This window comes from Mugil cephalus, chromosome 12 (genome assembly GCF_022458985.1).
Source record: "Mugil cephalus isolate CIBA_MC_2020 chromosome 12, CIBA_Mcephalus_1.1, whole genome shotgun sequence".
Lineage (NCBI taxonomy): Eukaryota > Metazoa > Chordata > Actinopteri > Mugiliformes > Mugilidae > Mugil > Mugil cephalus.
Genome location: NC_061781.1, coordinates 22,614,041 through 22,633,291, shown reverse-complemented (window position 1 = coordinate 22,633,291; position 19,251 = coordinate 22,614,041). Strand labels below are relative to the sequence as shown.

Here is a 19,251-nt window from a genome sequence, read left to right as displayed (position 1 = left end):
GGGACACAATGAAGGCTGTGTCCACTGTAACTCAACAAATGATCCACACATCTGCAACTTGCATGGACAGTTTTTCCTCCGAATCTACAGAGATAACGTTTTGTTTTTTTGATTTTGCAGATTTCCAGAACTGAAGGCAAACACAAGTACAGGTGTGTCTCAGGCTCACTTCTGTCCTCGGAAGAATTTACTACTTGCAACTAAAACAAAAACTTCTTTCAATGCAATCTGCTCCCTGAGGCTTCTTTTAAGCTTGTGCTCAGGACAAACAGTCCCCCCACCCAGTAGCAGCTTTGTTTTTCCCTCTCCAGATGGCCACCCATACAGTAAACCCCCCCTCCCTCCGTCCACCCCTCTGTCCACCCCTCCGTCCACCATGTCCACCCGTTCAAACCGCAGAAGCTCAGACAGGCCAACAACTGTCATTAAGCGCCAGGACCAGACGCTCAGAGTTAGCGCGCGAGTGATTCGGGGGGGGATAAGGGGGGGTGAGGGGGGGCGGGGGCTTTCATAAGCAACAGGAGGGACACTGGGATGTGTCTTTATATGTGGCGTCCCACTTAGTCCACTACTTATTTAGTCACAGCAACGCAGCATGAAGCCGAAGCCACGTGGACTGAGGAAAAGTTTTGGAAAAAAGATCCTGGTTTGAAACAAAAACAAGGAACTGAGTTTTGTGTTGCATAAAATTTCCTATGAAGCCCGGAGAGGAGTCACGCACGATGCACGGTATTACTAATAGGAAATAAACAAGCAAATGGCTCAAACTTCCCACGTGATAACAACACGATGTGGAGGAAGCAGTGAAGAAGCAAAGAGGTAAAACAGATGTGAGCGCTGTCAGAACGGGGAAGCGCATCCATTTTTCAACACTTTAATTTTTCTGACCTAGACACTGATCACAAATCCAGACTCTTTGCAGCATCTTTCAAACGTTGCCGTGAAAAGTCTCAGAACTGGAATGAAATCAGCAAGAAGGGATAGATAATGCCAGGGTAACGTGACTGAAATCAGTCTATTAAACTCTCCCTGACATCTCACCCTTCCTCCGGTTCAGTCACATGTTTTATTCCAGTGATCAAAGATGTGGAGACGCCGCAGTGGAAATCCAGCTCTTCATTTCCTAGCGGCTTTAAAACAAACGCTAGTTATAAAGCAAAACTTGACATTAGGGCTGAACAATTTTATTTTCTAATCAAGCGGTTTCTCAACCAGCAGTCAGCCAACCACCAGGGGGCGAACACATGGTAAAGGCTTCATGAAGCTGCCTAAATAACATGTGGGCGCAGCGTGGAGCTAGCCTCCAAGACATCATGTCGAAAGAGAAGCGCCTCTAAAGGGACCATCGTCCATTTCCTGGACTTGTTTTGGATTTAGAGTCTGAATCTGTTCAATCGCCTAAAAAAAAGCATCACACTCCGAAGTACGACGAATGCGAAAAGGCCAAAGCTAACGGCTAATGTTCATCGACAACCCAGAGACAACCATTTGTGTAAATTTAATTTTTCATTATTAAGCGTTTATTCAAATTTAAAAATTTAGTTTTGCAATAAAAACTGTTCGAATATTGTTTGTTTTAAAGTAGTGCAATAAAAATACAGATGTTTTCCCTAACATGATGAATAATCGTGATTACAATATTAATCAGAATAATTGTCATTATCATTTAATCGTGCAGCCCTACTTGACTTTACTCGGTAAAGGTGGTTGTCTACTGAGTAGTGTACGACTGTAAGGCACCGACTAAGCTATCTGTGCAAAATAACACAAAACAAAGCTAAATGATGTGAGAGAAGTTTTGCTCAAGTGCACATGTGGTCGTCTAAAGCCGGCGGCCATTTTGGCTGTTTCGAACAGAGAGGCTTTCAGCGGGTGTTATCAGGAAAGGAGCAGGTCACAGATAACGGAATAAAGGGGCCCGTTGTGCGTGATGCTGGCCGGCGCTGTGGAAAATCAATAAGGGTGGAGTCCTGGGAAGAAGCAGAAAGAGAAATAACGAGAGAAAGAAAGAAGCGAGGACCTCGTCTAGAGACGCTGCGCTCACGTGAAGATGCTCTGGAAACATGAGCGTTCTCATGAATCAAATCGTCGCCTTGCAAATCGTTTCTCTGACTTTACTGTGTTATGTGTGTTCAAGAAACTAAGCTACGCGTACGTAAGGAGTTGAGATCTGTGTCTGTGTGACAACAAATGCACAGACACAAGTTGTAAATATGTGCTCAAACGTGCGCGGTGGGTTGTTGGAAGAGATTTGCCGGTGATAAAGCTCCTAATCTGCTTGGCTAAGGGTTAATTAAAGCTGCCGTGTTCCTCCGTAAATGAGGCCAACTACTCGGCAAGTTGTGTAAACTGCTTGAATTTCACCTCGTTCTTGAGATCCATTAAAACAGATCGCTCCACCGCAATGACATCCAAAGAAAACGTTTAAATGGAAGAGAAGGGAAAACCATCCCGATCCAGATTTATTTTTATTTTTGCTGAATGACTCATGTTCCTGAAACTGACTGAGGTTTTTCCTGCACCCAGACTTTTTTTTTTTAACATCCAGGTTAAGTTTGTTAAGTTTAGACGCCTTACGTGGTTGTGAACTGACGCAAAGTATAGCGAGCTAACACTTCGTAAGCTCCTCGACGCTCGCCGGCCCTGGGATTGTGCGTTGTTAACAAGCCGGGTGAGAGAAACGGGGGAACAGTGCGACCGCAGTCGAGCACAGAGGAGCAAACACAAAGAGATATCTGTTCATAACAAGAGACATAATCAGCCTGATAAACTACAAATGACCTTCTCTCTAAATCGCACAATGGCCTCCGCAAGCCCTGCTTCCAAATCACATTTGGGCATTTAGCTGATCTTATCCACAGACGTGCACAACGAGGCTCACAGGGAGATCAGCCAGAACATTAGAACCACCGACAGACGGAGCAAATGGCAGTTGCTGTGTTTCCGTTCCCCCTAGAAACGCCCAAATATCGCAATAAAAACCTGGAAATGGAAACAAAGATTCTCAAATATCTAAAGCTAAGACACTTTTACATGAGAATTTAAGAGAATTAAAACACCTTTTCAGTGGAAACATGTACAAAGACTTAATTGGAATCTCACAAATATCGCTTTTATGTTGCGAAAAATTGTGATGGAAACGCAGCTATTGGCCGTCTTTTGAGGTGGGGGTGGGAACTAATGGCAGATTGCCTGGGAATGTTATGTAAGGTGAACTGTCAAGGTAATTTAAGCATACTATCCTGAGGTATTTCTTAGAAGAAATAAACTTAAAGATGCACAGGGAGAAGAAGAAGAGGAAGCAAAAGAGCGAGAAGCACAGACTTCATCACCTGTCGACCACGTTGAGATATTTAGACGAAACCCTGAGGACCGAAAACTGGCTGTGACACACTGGAATAAAGAAACTGAGGTTTCGTATTTAGATATGAGACACTTTAGGCGTCTGAGTCGGATGCCAGAGACTTTTCAAATCTGTAACTCGGTCGCCTACTGCAGTTTATCACGTGAAAATGTTCCAGGCTCGCGCCAAAACCGGAGAAAGCCGATACCTTATAATGAAAACTATTAATACGGTTCTCTAGCAAATAAATGATAGCATAATACTTGATTCATCTCCCCAGACAGATTCTTTTCTGGCTGACACTAAAATGCCCCTGCCGCAGAGCATTAACCAATTCGCTTTTGTTTCTTGTTCCTTCAGAGAAATTTTCCTCAACTGCACTCGAGATGCAAGAGATGGAGAGAGGCTCCACCGAGCAACGGGGCCATCTGTTCGCACTGTCTGCACGAATCCATCGCTCCACATTAACACATACAGTAGCCGAGTGTGTTATATAACAACCTTCACGGGAGCCAGCAGCAGACACAGAACCCAAACACTAAAAAGGGGTAATTTCCTAATTAAGACGGGTTTTTATAGAGAAGTGTCAACACAGACGATGATACAGCACGTTGCTGGTGAAAACGTCTTCAAGAAAACTATGGTGGCTTTCGTTTTAGCTTTGCTTCTGACATACACCGATCAGGCATAACATTATGACCACTGACAGGAGAAGTGAATGACATCGACCATCTTGTGACGGAAACTTATGGCTCAAAACAGCTTAAAAAAAAAACATGAAGAACAGCACAAGGTGTTGACCTGGCCTCTAAATACACTAGATCTCAAACTGATCAAGTATCTAAGGGGTGATCTGTGTCACACCTGATCAAAATAGTTCATTTAAGCTTCAATTCCAACGTTATAAATGGTATAAATGCAAACTGAAGTCTTATAATTTTAAGATAATTAATTTTACAATTATTATTCCACAGGTAAAAAATGTCCTTATTACTGTCAGACACATGTGAACAAATACGCCGACATAAAACTGATAAAATTACCTAGAATAAGTAAGTGAGCTTAGTAGCCGTTAATTATTTTTAATTCGTGCTGATGAGCCCTAACCTTAATTCCTCTCAGCGTGTGTCATCTCATGCTGAAGGATTAACGTCTCCATGAAGCCTGCCATCCAACCCCTCTCCTCATCTTCACCAGGGTCTAGGAGGAGGAGGAGGAGGAGGAGGAGGAGGAGGGATGCTCACGAGCTGGTGACCTTCCTCCACTGGCCTTTTTTTTTTACCTCCTCCTCCTCATCTTGAATCAATCCCTCATTTCAAATCCTTTCTGCCTAATCCTGAACTCCCTCCTGTCACTGATGCTGCCTGACCCTTACATTCCACGCTGAGGATAGGCTGTTTCCATCTTTTTTTTTTCAAAGCGGTGGCCTGAGAGGCTGGGTGGGCTGGTGAAGGAGGAGGAGAAAAAGAAACATACATACAGCTCCTCTACTGTCCACAAAACCCAACTTTAAACCCGGCTCTTACTGTGATGCTGCACAGTCATGAGGTCGCTGCGCGCTGACTGGAAAGCCATAAATGTAGGCAGTGAATCTTTTGGACCTGGTTTTCATTTGTGTGGATGTTACTTAGACGTGTAGCACCCACCTAGACCAGACCAGACACCACAGGACACCCTCAGAAGCTCCATGTCCATTCTCTGATGAGTCATAACTATATAATAAAGCTCTCCTTGGTGTGGTTCCATCCTACTTAGGAAACTACTTGATAAGGAGCTAAGGACACCAAACCCTCCCTATGCATGGGACTCCTTGCAGACCGTCTTAAAAATTGCCTGGTCTGATCCCATTTGACAGTTTTGTTGAAGGAACCTGAAAGCACTGGGGTTTGTCACTGCTTTTAACTCATTTTGAACCTGCTGATTCCACTTATACTTATGATGTAATTGCATTGTAATTCACTGCGTCTTGGTCAGGTCGCTTATGCAAAAGAGATTCTCTATCTAAATGAGCTCACCTGGTTTAAATAAAGGTCTAATAATTGAAATAATAACAACAACTGTTTTGGAGACACAAGGAAGATCTTCACAATATTACAAAAGGTGGTCATAATGTTATGCTTGATCCGTTTATAGTGACATTGAGATTACTTTTAAAACCTTCAACTTCCATATTAAAAATTCATGCTTTATGCAGCACTCATATGTCAAACGTCTGTAGACCGTAGCATCTCCAGTCTTAAGTTAAGACAGTTTGGTTCCTCTCTCTTAATTGATCAACGTATTTAATAAGGTTTAACAAAACAAGCAGAATCAAATATTTGCAGGAAAATATTGATACACATCCATTTTCATCCACTTATCCACGGTCAGGTCGCCATGGCAACAGACTAAACATGGCGTTCCAGACATCCCTGTCCTTAGCAGCACCTTCTACTGGTTCCCTCTTGAGGTATCCCAAGGTGCTCCCTAGCCAGTCTAGACGTATAATCCAACTTAATAAATAAATTCTGGATCCACCCCAGCACGTCCTCCCATCTGGCTTGGCCCAGAAGGTCAGCCTGAAACTACCACGACGGGCCTCTTTTTTCAACCTCCATCTAAACTCGCCATCATATCTCTAAGGTTGAGACCCACCACTGTGCGGTCACTACCAGAATGTGGTGACCACAGGTGAAGGTTGGAACGTAGACCGGCGATTAAATGGAAACCTTTGCCTCACAGCTCAGTTCTTACTACGACAGGCACTGGACATTTTGTGTATGTAACTAAGCAGGGAAACTTCCTGAAATCAGTTCTGTGCACACAAAGAAGTACAAAGAGGGCAGTTTAGCTAAGAATTAAATGGCAGCTGCACATGCCAGTAAGTGTCATTTGTTACAGAAATGTGTCAAAACGCCTTCAAATGTGAAACAAAACCCAGAAATCCTTCATGTTGCTGTACGAATGTCTCCTCTGAGAATCTCCAGCAGCACAGGCTCTGCATCGGTCCACGCAGCCAGCATCAAAGACCATGACCCAGATACTGTCTGAGGCTGTGTGTCTTATTTTTAACTTATCTATAGCTAGCAGGCAGAGCTGGTCGCTGCCAAAAGACTCATTAACAACAGCACAAAGAATGTCACCTTTGTGTAAAGGGAGAAAAATCCTCGGATAACCCTCAGAAACAAAACAGCCATAAAAGGAAGCAACGAAAGTGATCCGTCTGGAAATGGGTCCAACTTCCAGCAAGAAGAATAAAGCAATTTAAATAATTTCTGTTCTGTTTGTGGAACTGTTGAACGACGGAGGTTAATTTGTCCATTAAGTCTGGGAACAATGATTCGTTGCAGCACAACTTCTCCATCGCAAATCATGACAAAGTCAAGTTCCTGTTGCCGCTATCAGTGGCAGACCTTCCACTTCTTCTGCTGGGAAAGGTCACAGCAGATAACAGCGGTTTTGATTGTAGAGAAAAGTTCCCGGTGTTGCCGCGGCTAGCTGTACAGCTGCTGCTGTTGCGGCTGCGCTTCACTTCCTGTGCTGTGAAAGGTCACGGCAGACGCGACTAACATTCCAGTTTGAATAGCCGGAAGGTCGGTGAGCCAGCTTTTGCATGAGTCTATTCCTTCTGACAGCTTTGTAGTTCCTCCACTTTACAGAGCAGGGGCCCGGCTATAAATAGCTCCACACTAAACTGGAATAAGTTAGAAAACAATGGACTTTTAAAAGGTGTGTAATAATATTCTCCGGATGACAGATGTATATTGTGGAATTTGGGGAGTTGACAGATGATTATTTGTGTTGATATATGAAAAAAAAGGGGCTCTTGTCAAGACTGAAACAGGTGCTGCTCAAAAGAAAGTCATTTATCAAGCAAGTCCTTGGTTTTCGGTGTCAAATGTCAGGGTTTGCTGCTCGTCAAGTATTATTTATCAGCTTAGACCAGTACAGGAAATATAAAAAAGTGCCAACCTCAAAAATTTTCATTTAAGTAAATATCTGTTAAATCTCTATCTGAGTCTAGTTTATGTATTTGAATTATTATGTCCTGGGTGTTTGTGGAGACATTTATGAGAAAACTACTTAGTTAAGTTATTTCTAATGTATAAGCAGATATGCAGATGATAGACGATAGGATGCCGATAATAGAAACCGAACGCTTCCTACTGCTGACGGGCGTTTGTCAGTGAGGTTAGCACTTGTTCATATATTTAGAAAGCAATACGACACTGTGATTTCTGGTGTTTGTCGAAGATTGCAGGGAGTCATAAAAACAAGACGGAGCAGCCACAGTGAGCTGCTAGATGAAGAGCTGCACACTGCACGCACACAGTGTACGCCGGTGTCAGCCATTTATACTTGTGCGCTCATCAGTCTGGCTCGCTCTGTAACGACACCACCCAAAGGCTAGACGTCGCTAGATGTCGCTTTTTGCAAGTAGGGCTCATTTTCGCTTCCACTTCTTGCTTCACTTTCAACAATGGCAACTGAAACTTTTGCCGAAATTCAAGCCAAAGAGTCGTACAAATGCTTGTATCTCCGAACCTCGATGTCGTCCATCCGTGCTGATCCAAAACAATCAATTCAAAAATTGCAAAGATGAAGAAACAGCAGGAAATACTAAGGGGAAATGTGCAACAACCACACCTCACCGTAGCTTCTGCATCAACTTAACACAGAAGCCTAAACCACCCATTAGAGAGAGAGAGTCTTGCTATATGCAGACTCATGTCATGTGCACCATTAAATCAGATCAGTTACTCAGCGAATGATGACTTCTTTATTCTACAGCTTGTTTTGCTATCCCTAGGATTCTGTGACCTGTATCATTTAACCACACTTGCAAATGTCTTTTTGAGGACGGTGTCAGTTCCAAATGGTCAATAACTAGTATTTAATATGTTTCTTAATTGTTACTGGAAACTATGATTTTTCAGCTGCAAATGTGCAGACAAAGTAAAAGCGTACTATGAACACTTAAGACATTCATGCATCAGGCAGATCTGCCATGCGTCCTCTGAGGGACTGGCTGTAGTGGTGCTCTGCCCAGCTGATGACAGGCTGCTGGTGGAGAGCCACACCCAGCCTCACTTTGTCCGCAGCGGAGAAAAATAAGCATCTTTCTCGTCATAAAGTCCGGACGAGGAGACGCAGAGGAAGTACAACCACTCGGAACAGGATCTTTCTTTCTCATCTCTCACCATCTGCACAGATGTGTAAACAGCATTTTTCACTTTTATGCTTTCAGCCCCACGGACGTATTAATCACATTGATTAAACAATTTCGCAGACATCGTCTCGAGCTTCAGAAAGATTTATTAATCCGAAACGTAAATAATCATTAGCTGCATCCACTTTGCCTCACAAAACACATAAGTGTTTCCTGCCTGCAGCTGGAAAAAACAAAAACAAAAAAAACGCAGCTGCCTGACAGCTGATCAGATCAAATCACACCTACTCTGACTTCCTGTCAAGTCAGTGAAAGGATAAATTGGGTTTTCACCCGGATTATACAAAATACAAATATGAAAGTAGTAGCTTCCTGTAGATGTTTGTACGTTCAGCGATCTGAATGTTAAACACGACTACAGCTTTAGGAGCTTTAAAGTTCTCAGCAGATGTGTGTCCTTCATGCACAGAATGTAACATCCGACATCGGAGTTTCCCTGGTAAAACTACAGGGAGGATCCAGAGAAGTCCTCACATACCACCAAAATGGCAGGTTGGGGAACTTTGATTACAACACAGGGCACCAGAATGAGACGCTGTAGATTCCTCCTCTGAGAGGACGCAGGCTTCGCCCATATCAGCTTTTTAAAGAACGGCTTAGATCATCTGACGTGAAGACCGATTCTGGGGCTATGACCACAAATGTATATCAAGGTATTTTTTCTTTCATGCATGATCAGGTGTTCACAACATTTTTTACTGGTTGAGAGAAGAATCAGTGCAGTAGATTGACTTAATGACCTATTTTATTGTCACGATGAGGGAATATTGTAGAATAATTCCACACTAGTAGTGATACAGGTTTGTATGGCCCCATAAAATGATGCTGTTTACAAAGAAGAGACACTCATGACTCTAATGGAGCGTGGAATCATAATATCACAAGACAATTTCAGTCAAAATACAGAACTTCTGCTCTGCAAAGTCCACAAACATCTTTTAGAAAACAGATACAAACAGGTTTGAAGTGCCGGAAAGTGCAGTTCCTCAAACGACCACTCGAGACTTCCTCCAAAAACAAGTCATACGAGTCAAATGTCCAACTGTCCAGCAGAAGTTAGCACGTTAACAGCGTGGTGCCAAAATGGTTTTCGTCTCGATATCTAATTACCCACTCATGACAACTTTATAGGGGTAAAACACAACCGTCTAACCTACATTGAGGCTTAAAGTTCTGGAAAATTAAGGAAGTGGCCAATGGAGACGTTGTTGGGGTCCTACAAACATCTAGTAGCTTTCCTCAACATTAATTGTGATACAATTTTTGAATCAACTGGCAACTGGTTGACATAGGAAGTTCCAAGATGGCGACGCCCTAAGCCTCTACATTGAGCTTCAAAACCTCTCTCCAGGAGCCCTTTAGCTGATGAAGGTTTTTATTTACAGTCAGACCGGTAAAAAGTCTTTGTAGATAGATGTATCTGATGTGATGCTATAATGAGACGAGGAGAATCTCTCCACTTTGTTCCAGGTTCTTAATTTGCACGAATATTTTGTATTCTTCGTATTTAGCCGCTCAGCTGTCATAATGCAAACCACTGAGACATTCCATGTTAATACACGACCCAGCGACAGGAACTGGGCTGTGGTTTTTCTAATCTGGCCATCACAGCAAAGCCACCAACTTCTCCCCACTGCACTGATGACTTCCTCCGTTTCACTACTTCCTCCCTCGCTCTGTGACAGCGCTCAAAGCAGACGAGGTGACACACTCCGTCTTATCTTCTGTTTGTTTCAGGCTCTAGTATTTAGGGAGTAGACGTTTAGCTGACACATTTATCTGTCCTCCTTATAAAACACGAACAGGGAATGTCTCAGTGAAGCTGTAAACAATTAGAGCTGTGGATCCAAAAATTAAAACAAAACAAAAAAAAGCTTAAAGAGTCTCAAACTCAAACTGGTCATAAAAGGGTTAAACCACTTCCTCAGAGTGGGGGGGTTCCCAGCCCCACATTACCAGTGTGGTCTTACCCTAGAGGTTTAAAACGTCTTTCTGCCTCAGCTCCAATTTATATTTCCCTTCACCTCCTAGTGTCTAATGATGGAAATAACTCTGCCCTCGTTAATCTCGATGGCTAATGATGATGTTTAAGTCAATTTAACGTACGCATGCACCCTATGGGGGATTTCATTTTGAGTCTCTGTCATGTTTTTGGCTTTTTTTTTTTCCCCCAGACATGTTGGTGGCAAATATTTAGGTTTTGTTTTTCCAGTGTATGTTCTAACTTTTTTTTTTTTACGGTACAAATGGTGCAGATGGTCTGGTATGTGTACAGTCTAATGTGCACCTCGTTAAACAACGTGGGGGCCGCATCTAGGAACTTCACCACTTACAAGGCAACCAAGCAGTTAGCAATTCAGGGTGAATGCTTCTCTCTGTCCCTCTTTTATATTTCCTCTTCTCTATGTTTCTCAACCCCCCCCCCCTCCTCAATTATATTTCTTCCCCTCCAACAGCTGTTGTTGGTGCACACAGCTGCAACGGGCCTGAGTCAGTTCACAGTCTGCAGCCACTCGCCGGGGCCTTGGGAAGCCCAGCAGATCGCCGAGCCTTCAGGATCAAGTGCACATGTGCGGAGCCTTAATATGCACATTTTTTCTTTTGGGTCGAGTGTTTGCGAGGAAAGGAAAGGAAAAAAAAAAAAAAGTTCATCTGCACTTGAACCCGCACGGCGCACGTGGTTATGATTCACTGGATCCCGAGGAGCTAAACTCAAAACGTCAAGGTTAATTTGCATTCCGGTGCATCTGAGCATTTCTGCAGCCGCTCGTCCCGGCGTTTTTAACGAAACGTTTACAGCCAGCTGTCACCGGAAAATGCAAATAAATCTAGCACAGAAAAAAAAATGAAATACTGTTTTCTCCCTGCATATATATATATATATATATATATATATATATATATATATATATAGACAAAAAAATGAGCTTCATTATGATTTCTTTGTACACAGAGTGGTGTAACAGCAGAGCAGACTCGCCCTCGGGGCTGGCCTCATTGTCCATGACTATAAAATCTGATTCAAAGTGACACTTGTCTCAGCAGCCGAATCGTTCGGATACTGCTGGTCACTTGTGTAATGGCTCGGAGGCAGAGATACAGTAGACCCCCGTGACTCTTCTGTGGACACCGATGCCATCGATGCCATATTGTACATGTGTTATAAAAAAAAAAAAAGAAAAAAAAAAGAGAAGGGAGGATCGGATTACTCTGAAACATGTCTGAGAGCCAGCTGTTTAGGTGGGAACACATTCCTGTCCTGTCTTTGAGCCAAGCAGCTCTGAGGCCGTGATATGTTAACGGAACAATAACAAATCTACACCGATGGAAAGAGCAATGACAGCGAGAGGAGCCAATTCAGCCCATAAAAACTAGAGATATTTTTTAAGCCTCTGCTTGCTTCACTGGCAATATACAAGGAGGGGTTGCCTAGGCAACCAAAGCAGGAATATCCACCAGAGACCGTCCGACTGTCAGCTACAAGGCAAGATGTTTTATATGATGACACTTTGTAGCTCAAACTGCCTCATAAGTAAAAAATAAAGCTATATAAATATGTGTTTATGTCTCTGCAAAGATGGACTCAAGTGTAATGAGTCCATGAATACAACCGCATCTACACTGAGCTGCATTTTGGACCCCAACAAAGCTTTAAGAGGATTGTTACCACATGTGGTGTGTCCAGGTAGTTCAGTCGTTGCTTAGGAGAGTAGAGTTAAATATGAATGTATCTTCATTACATGGATTTTACTCATTATTCCTGCACAGCACCTTAAGAAGTCAGCAAAATAGTCTTTATATTTGCAGCATTAAGCTCCTGTGACCACTTAAAAAGTCATTCAGAGTCCAGAAGGAGAGAGAAACGCTGAGGCCAGAGTTTTCTTTCTTTCTTTCTTTTTTTTTTTTCCATTTGCAAATCAAATCGCTCTAATCAGCCCTGACTCGGCTCCAACTGTGTATTGTCATCACCAAGAGACAGAATCACATCTGGCTCAGCTACGATGGTGCAGCCCTTCGTGTCGGGGGGGGTGGGGGGAGTAAACTCACACATATCAAAGTCCGTAAGTTAATTTAATAATAAATGCTATTTTAAACCCTGGCGTGATTTAATAGCTCGCAAATAGACACTTCAGTCGAGGTGTTGGCCCAGATTAACTTAGATTTTATCAGTAAGTGGTTGGATTGTGCGACAAATTATTGCAAAACAGGAAAAAAAAAGCCATGTGTGTCTATTTTGCAGCCACGAGCAAACGAAGGGAAATCAGAGCTTTCGCTTGCACTTCATGCCACATAAATATCTGCAGGTAGGTGTGTCTGGTGCTGTGAACGGCTCGTGTCTCGTTTCCTGTAACCACTTGGAGCCTGTGCCAGGTGTCATTGGGTGAGAGGCGAGGTGCACCCCGGACAGGTCTCCAGTCTATCTCAGGGCTCAATTCAGAATCACCAACGAACCTAAGGAGCACGTCTTTGCACAGTGACCTGGAGAGAACCCACGCAAGATGCAGGGAGAACACGCAAACTCCACGCAGAAAGGCCCCAGAGGATTCAAACCCAGAACCTTCTTCTAACCACCACTAACACCACTGTGTACGACCTGTCTCACACGGTTTCCTTCCAAACAGCAGCAGATCCCGGAGTTTGGAAATACACAAGCTTGTGATAATATACAGAAAAAAATATATAAATTACAGCAGCTGAACAGCTCAGATCCAATCCGCCTCTCGGCTCTCGCTCGCATTTCTACCAAGCAACAGCATGATGATGCCCCTGCTCATCTCTGACGGGCTGTGGAGGTGGGAAGCTGAGCAGGGAGACGCAGCCACGGTCTCCATCAAAACGCCCACTGTCCTACTATCTGCGTGTGCATGTGATGTGATGTGGATGAGCGAGGGCCTGTCCCTCGTTAATGCAGCGCAGAGCCACTCCGGCGAAAAAAGGCCTGCTGGGCAATGGTGTGCACAAATGCGCAATGAAACACCGCCCGCCCAATGGCGCACAAGTCGGTATAAAAATAAATAAATAAATAAAAAAGCCTGTCACGCACGGATTGGGTTATAGCCCGATGTGTGCAAAGGCAACGCGTGCACTGTGCAAGGGATATTTTACTGGGGTGTGGATGAGAGCAGGAGGAGAATGGAGGATGGATGGATGGATGGATGGATGGAGGGAGGGAGGGGAGAAGGGACCTCTGGAGGACCAAAATAGGTGTAACGTTACTAGGACGGTGCTTGCATCGGTGAAAATGAAAAAGAATGAATGGATGTGAAGCGTGAGATGCTATCTGAGGGATAATCCGGTCCAGAACGCACCGGTCCGACCAAGAGAAGCAAAGGGAGGGGACGTGTTGTAATAAAAACGTGTTCCCGGGGCCGTGACACTTAAATAATACATAATAATGCAATGTTTGTGCTCCAGTTTGTTTAAAAAGACACAAACACACGCACAGATGGAGGCTCAAACCAACCTTGTAGACTTGTCCATAGGTGCCATTTCCGACCACCTCCACCAACTCGAAGATCCCAGCAGGATCCTGGGTTTAAAGCAAACAAACAAACAAACAAATAAATACATTTTGAAAAAGAAATAAGAAAAAATCCCGCATTCATTTAATATCGGTAGTAATGTCAGTCGGGTTCGTTCGATGTATGCGCCGGCTGCGCCCGGTTGGCCTCTCCTGCCAGCGGGTATTAGACAAAGAAAAGCCACCGCAGGGCTGTGTCAACAGTAGCAACTGCCCTCTGCGTGGTTATATGTCTAAACGTGGAAAAGATGAAGGTGAAAATGTCACAGTGGCGCACACTCACCCTCAGGGATGCCAGGTCTATGTCCACCAGACTTTTGGCCGGGGAGTCGTTCGCCATTTTCGCGAAAACGGTGATAAATCAGAGGAATAACGGCGCGTTTTAAGTCTCCTTCAGGCGGACGGCGTGTGTCTCATCCTCGTGTAGTTTTATTTTTAATCCCGCTTCTTGTGTTCTCTATCCAATGCGCGTTTTTTTGCTTCTTTGTATTCCCAGATAGAAGCTCCGCCGCTGCTACATACCGACTTATTGCCGGACTCCTGCATGCACTAACTCCACCGCTCTCTCTCTGTTTCTGTGTATGTCTCTCTCCCTCTATTCTCCGCCCTCTCTCCCTCGCAGTTTGTCCATATGTCTCTCTGTCCCTTCTCTCTCTCTCTCTACTCTTTCTCCGCCCCTTCTCCCTTGATCTCTAACAGGGGCAGTACGAGATTCTCTGCGGGCCCTCGGCACCCTTTTGACTGGGCCCCCCCCTTAGGCCCCAATGATTTCCACCGGACGTGTCTGCGCCTCAACTCGCAACAATGTGAGTGTTTCCACCCGAGCGTGTTTCAGGAGTGCCGCACCACGCCCCTATAAGGACACGGCTGTTCTGTTTTTCCCGCTTGACACTTGGAAGCCACCTCAAAACGATGTCGAAACTAGTCTGTCGCAGGGCTAACACATAGGCAAACAACTATTTGTGCTCCCACTCACACCTAGGGCCAATTTAGAATTACCAATTAACCTAACGAGCATGTCTTTGGACGTTGGAGGAAACTGGAGAACACGCAAACTCGCACCCAGAAAGGGCCGAGCTGGACTCAAACCCAAACCTTCTTGCTGGGCATCAGTGCTAACCACAGAGCCAGGCAGGAAGTCTATCACTGGAAAACATAGTACATCCAGATGATTTTCTCAAAATAAAATATTATGTGAAGTCTTTTACTATGAAACGTCAACATGACGTATTGGCTTCAGTACCAAAGTTTGTTTTGGCGAAATAATTTGTACTTTTTGAGAAGCTCAAGTGCTCAAAAGCGCTTTGGGAGCTGGACGATGAGAGGTGCTTTTCTGCATTAACCACGCCCACTTCCCAGTGTCTGACCAATCACAGAGCAGTTGCCGGACCCCACACGAGCAAAAAGTTCTACTCGGCTGATGTGTCAAGAAAAAAGCTGCGAAAACTCCCAAACAAGAACAGCGAGGCCTTAGCTTTAAGGCTAACTGGAACTTTTGAAAGCACCACTAGTGGGCGCCATTTACGTGACTTTTTAGCATGAAGGACGCCTAAGCTAACAGCTAACAGTTTAGCAAAGAAATGAGAAGCTTCCCAAATATGAACTACTGCATCTTAAAGCAATTATGTATCTGATTTGCAGTTATGTGCTTTTGTAAAGTTGAAATCATTTTTTTTTGTGTTTCTATTAACATTTATTTGTATCAGTTTTCTCCACGTCTGCCTCTTGCTCAGCCCTTTGTGTGCGTGTCTCCCTCTCTCTGTCTATCAGACATGGATTCAGGGCAATTAGAGCATGTGAAATGGAAAACAGAGATAAATATTTCAGAGCTGCTGTCGTTGCTTTCTGGAGAGGCTGCATTATGCCCCGCTGCCATCGCTCTTACAGTACCTGTCAGACTGTGAGCAGCTTCCTGATAACATCCACCATCCAGATAATGACATCACCATCCGCCTTTCCAAGTCAAGACGTGGATCAATTTGTCAACTAGCGGGATTTAAAATTTGTATAGTTTATGTGATCCAACACTACAAACACCATGATGAACTAGGTTTAAGTAGAAGTACATTTGTCATATTTTTAGATCTGATTGTGGATAGATGATGCTGATCTGTCCTCAACTATTATTGTTTAGTGGAAATCTGCTATTCATGCCTTCATTTAACTTTTCCTCAAGCGCTGACATCAGGTACGGAAGCGTATTGCAAAAATAAATGAATAAAAATCTGTCTTTTCTAATTTATTTTTTTGGCTAATTGTTTCTGTTTTTCTGAGCATTATTTATTTATTTATTTATTGGTTTGTTTTTCTGAGTAATGCCGAGTAATTTTTTCCAGTTTTTTATGATTTTTTTTAATTTTTTATGGTGACTAATGCTAGAGATGAAAGTAGATCAAAGTTGATGAAAGTAAAACTTGATTAAACTAAACCAGCCGGCCACGTCCGCCCTCTAAACTCAGACAAAAGTTAGTGCAAAAGTTAGTCTGGGAAAAAAAAAAAACTAATAACTTGGAAAATTAGAAAAAAAAAATACCCTGAAAAAAACTACTTTGAAAAACCATCTAAAAAATATGTATTACCTAGAAAAAACGGTGAATGCAATACACACTTCTGTAATTAGCTGAAATGTAAATATAATGTACATAACCCTCAGCTGTGCTTTTATTTGTCGTGATTAGAAAACTCTAGCATCCTAAGGCGATAAAACATGGCAGCCATTATCACATCTGCTTAGCATCAGAGTGTTAGCGTTGTTGTTATTAGGATGTTAGCGTGCTAATGTTAGCATTTAGTTCGACTTGTGCCTTTAGAGGCTTGTTTCAAATTAATCATGGTTCCATTCGGTTTATTGTTTCAAAACTAATCCAATGACTCAGCGTTAATATCAGATCTATGGCCGATCTAAATGATCTCAGTACGGCTGCTGCTGTGGCTCATGTTTAGCATTAGTTTCTTCATGTCCTGCCTTCATTCTGCGGTGGGTTTAATTCTTTCCCAGCCATTTTAGTTAACGTTGAACCATTTTCCCTGTTAATGATGTTGGTTATCCAGATGTTAAAGCTTCTTCCAGTGCCTCGCTTTAATTTCACTTTCCACAAAAATCTGGAAAAAAAAAAAAAAGTCTGTGCAGATGGAAGAGAAACCACAGGACGGCGGCGTCATTAAACTGGGACAGACACGTGCCGATTATCTGCACGCGCAGTGTATGTAAAAATAAACAGACGTGCTTTCAACATGCATACGACCACAAACCATTTTAGACTTATTTTAATTGTGACATTATTCTGTAAAAACAGCAACAAACAACACACGAAGACATCAGGACATAGACGTGAGCTTTCTTTTCTTATCTCCTATGTTGCATCACATGTGGAATCAAAAGAGTTTGGTGCACGGCCCTGGATGTTCCACTTTGGTGTGTCCACTTGAGCGAGTGCTATTTGAAGGTGAGGGCCCAGAGACATCAAAGTATCACCCAGTGGGCGTGGCCCGGCTTTTATGTGTGATCTGTGGACGGGAAGGTTTAAACCAGTTCTAAATGAGTGTTTATTCTAGACCTGGAAAATACTCAGACCGGTTCTGTCAGCCTGAACACAGCACATCAGGGAGTAACAACAACAACAACAACAACAATAATAATAATGGTAACAAGTTTATATACACCAATCAGCCATAACATTATGACCACCTTCCTGATAGAGTGTAAGTGTGGACATGGGTCATATGAGGGTGTCCTGTGTTGTCTGGTGTTAGTGGGGGGGTCTTTGGGTCCTATGGGTTGAGGGGAGGGGCCTCTCTCTCTGTGGATCATCCCACAGATACTTCATCAGTTTGGGATCTAGTGAATTTGGAGGCCAGGTTGACACCTTGTGCTTCTTCTTCATGTTTTTTGAGTTGTTCCTAAACCGTTTTTTGTGTGTCTCCTTTATGGTAGTGTCATTGCTTTGGGTTGAGGGGGGCTAGTCTAGGTCTAGGTGGGCGCTACATGTCTAAGCAACATCCACAGGAATGAATGCCAGGTCCAAAAGTTTCCCAGCAGAGCTTCATATCGTAACAAGACGGTTTAAGTGTTATTTAGTCCTCCCGTTAGTGGTCATAATGTTTTGCCTGATCGGTGTAGGTGCCGTCAGCAACCATAACCCATTCCCATGTCCAGTTACCCCGGGGCCTCACCTTCACCCTGTTATGAGTTTGAAGGAAAAGTTTTGTAGCTCAACCAGAAAAAAAGAGCAACAATGGCGCTTAATCCCGGTCACAAACACGCCCCGTGACAAGAATGAGAGGCGGATGCCGCAGCGCGTGTGTGTCAAATGTCAGGGCGATTCACGTTCGCACTTCGCGTCAGTGATACGAGAGCACTTACGAAACAGAGGCACAACAATAACTGTAGCTGTCAGTCAGGTCAAACTGGGACCAGTCAGGTCAATTGCGACAGGGACAGGTATGATTAAAAAAAAAAAAAAAAAAGGGAGGAACTGTTTAGAAAGTCAGGCCACTTTAAAACAAATCTATGCTTGTGTGAAGGCTAATCCAAATGATTATAGATAGATAGATAGATAGATAGATAGATAGATAGATAGATAGATAGATAGATAGATAGATAGATAGATAGATAGATAGATAGATAGATAGATAGATAGATAGATAGATAGATAGATAGATCTTTGACATGTTTTGTGACAGTGGGACTCATAACATCTTTGAATCCACTTTGTGTTCATACTCACATGTTGCGCTTTATTTCCACAGGCAAATGTTGTCACACGTGAACACAACTCACGTGTGAGCAAACACCGTCTGTGTGTTTGCTTTCTTTGTCGTGCACCAGCTGAAGCAAGAAGACGCGCTGAGAGTTTTCCAGGCGACGCCGGAAAAGGGAAGCTTTGTCATCACGGTTTAGCATTAAAAGCAGGTTTGAGATGAACCTGTTCTGCCTCCCACAGGCTCCAGATCCCTCTTGAGCAAGACTTTTTAATTGTCCCCGTGCTGCAGGTGTTGCATGCCAGGACGGAGGCTGTGTTTGTGTTTGTGTTGTGCGGTGAGTGAAAGGCAGGGCGGCGCTGGGAGACCGACCACACAGAGCTCAGTCAGATTTCCCAGGATGAAACGGACACGTGGATCAGGATGAGGGACGTTAAAAGGAAAACACCGGCGTGAATGCTTCTTATTGAGAGGAGG

The 19,251-nt window shown here is 43.5% G+C and overlaps 1 protein-coding gene and 1 long non-coding RNA gene across 12 annotated transcripts in view; both read right to left on the bottom strand.

Annotated features, from left to right (window-relative positions):
* The window catches only part of LOC125017327 (mitogen-activated protein kinase kinase kinase kinase 4), a 102,282-nt gene extending 87,600 nt beyond the window's left edge, over positions 1-14,682 (bottom strand). For 9 of the 11 annotated variants that reach the window (XM_047600301.1, XM_047600302.1, XM_047600303.1 and 6 more), the window contains exons 1-2: positions 14,357-14,682; positions 14,017-14,082 (exon numbers count right to left, since the gene is read on the bottom strand). In XM_047600301.1, coding sequence (XP_047456257.1) covers positions 14,017-14,082; positions 14,357-14,413 — 123 coding nt within the window. In that variant the 5' untranslated portion in view covers positions 14,414-14,682. The remainder of the gene's footprint in view (positions 1-14,016; positions 14,083-14,356) is intronic. The other 2 variants (XM_047600311.1, XM_047600312.1) reach the window with 1 other exon arrangement.
* Positions 14,683-17,324: 2,642 nt separating this feature from the next.
* Positions 17,325-19,251, bottom strand: LOC125017946. The gene is made up of 2 exons (XR_007113902.1): positions 18,801-19,251; positions 17,325-17,580 (listed from the first exon to the last, which is right to left on the bottom strand). It is a non-coding gene; the product is annotated as an uncharacterized LOC125017946 (long non-coding RNA).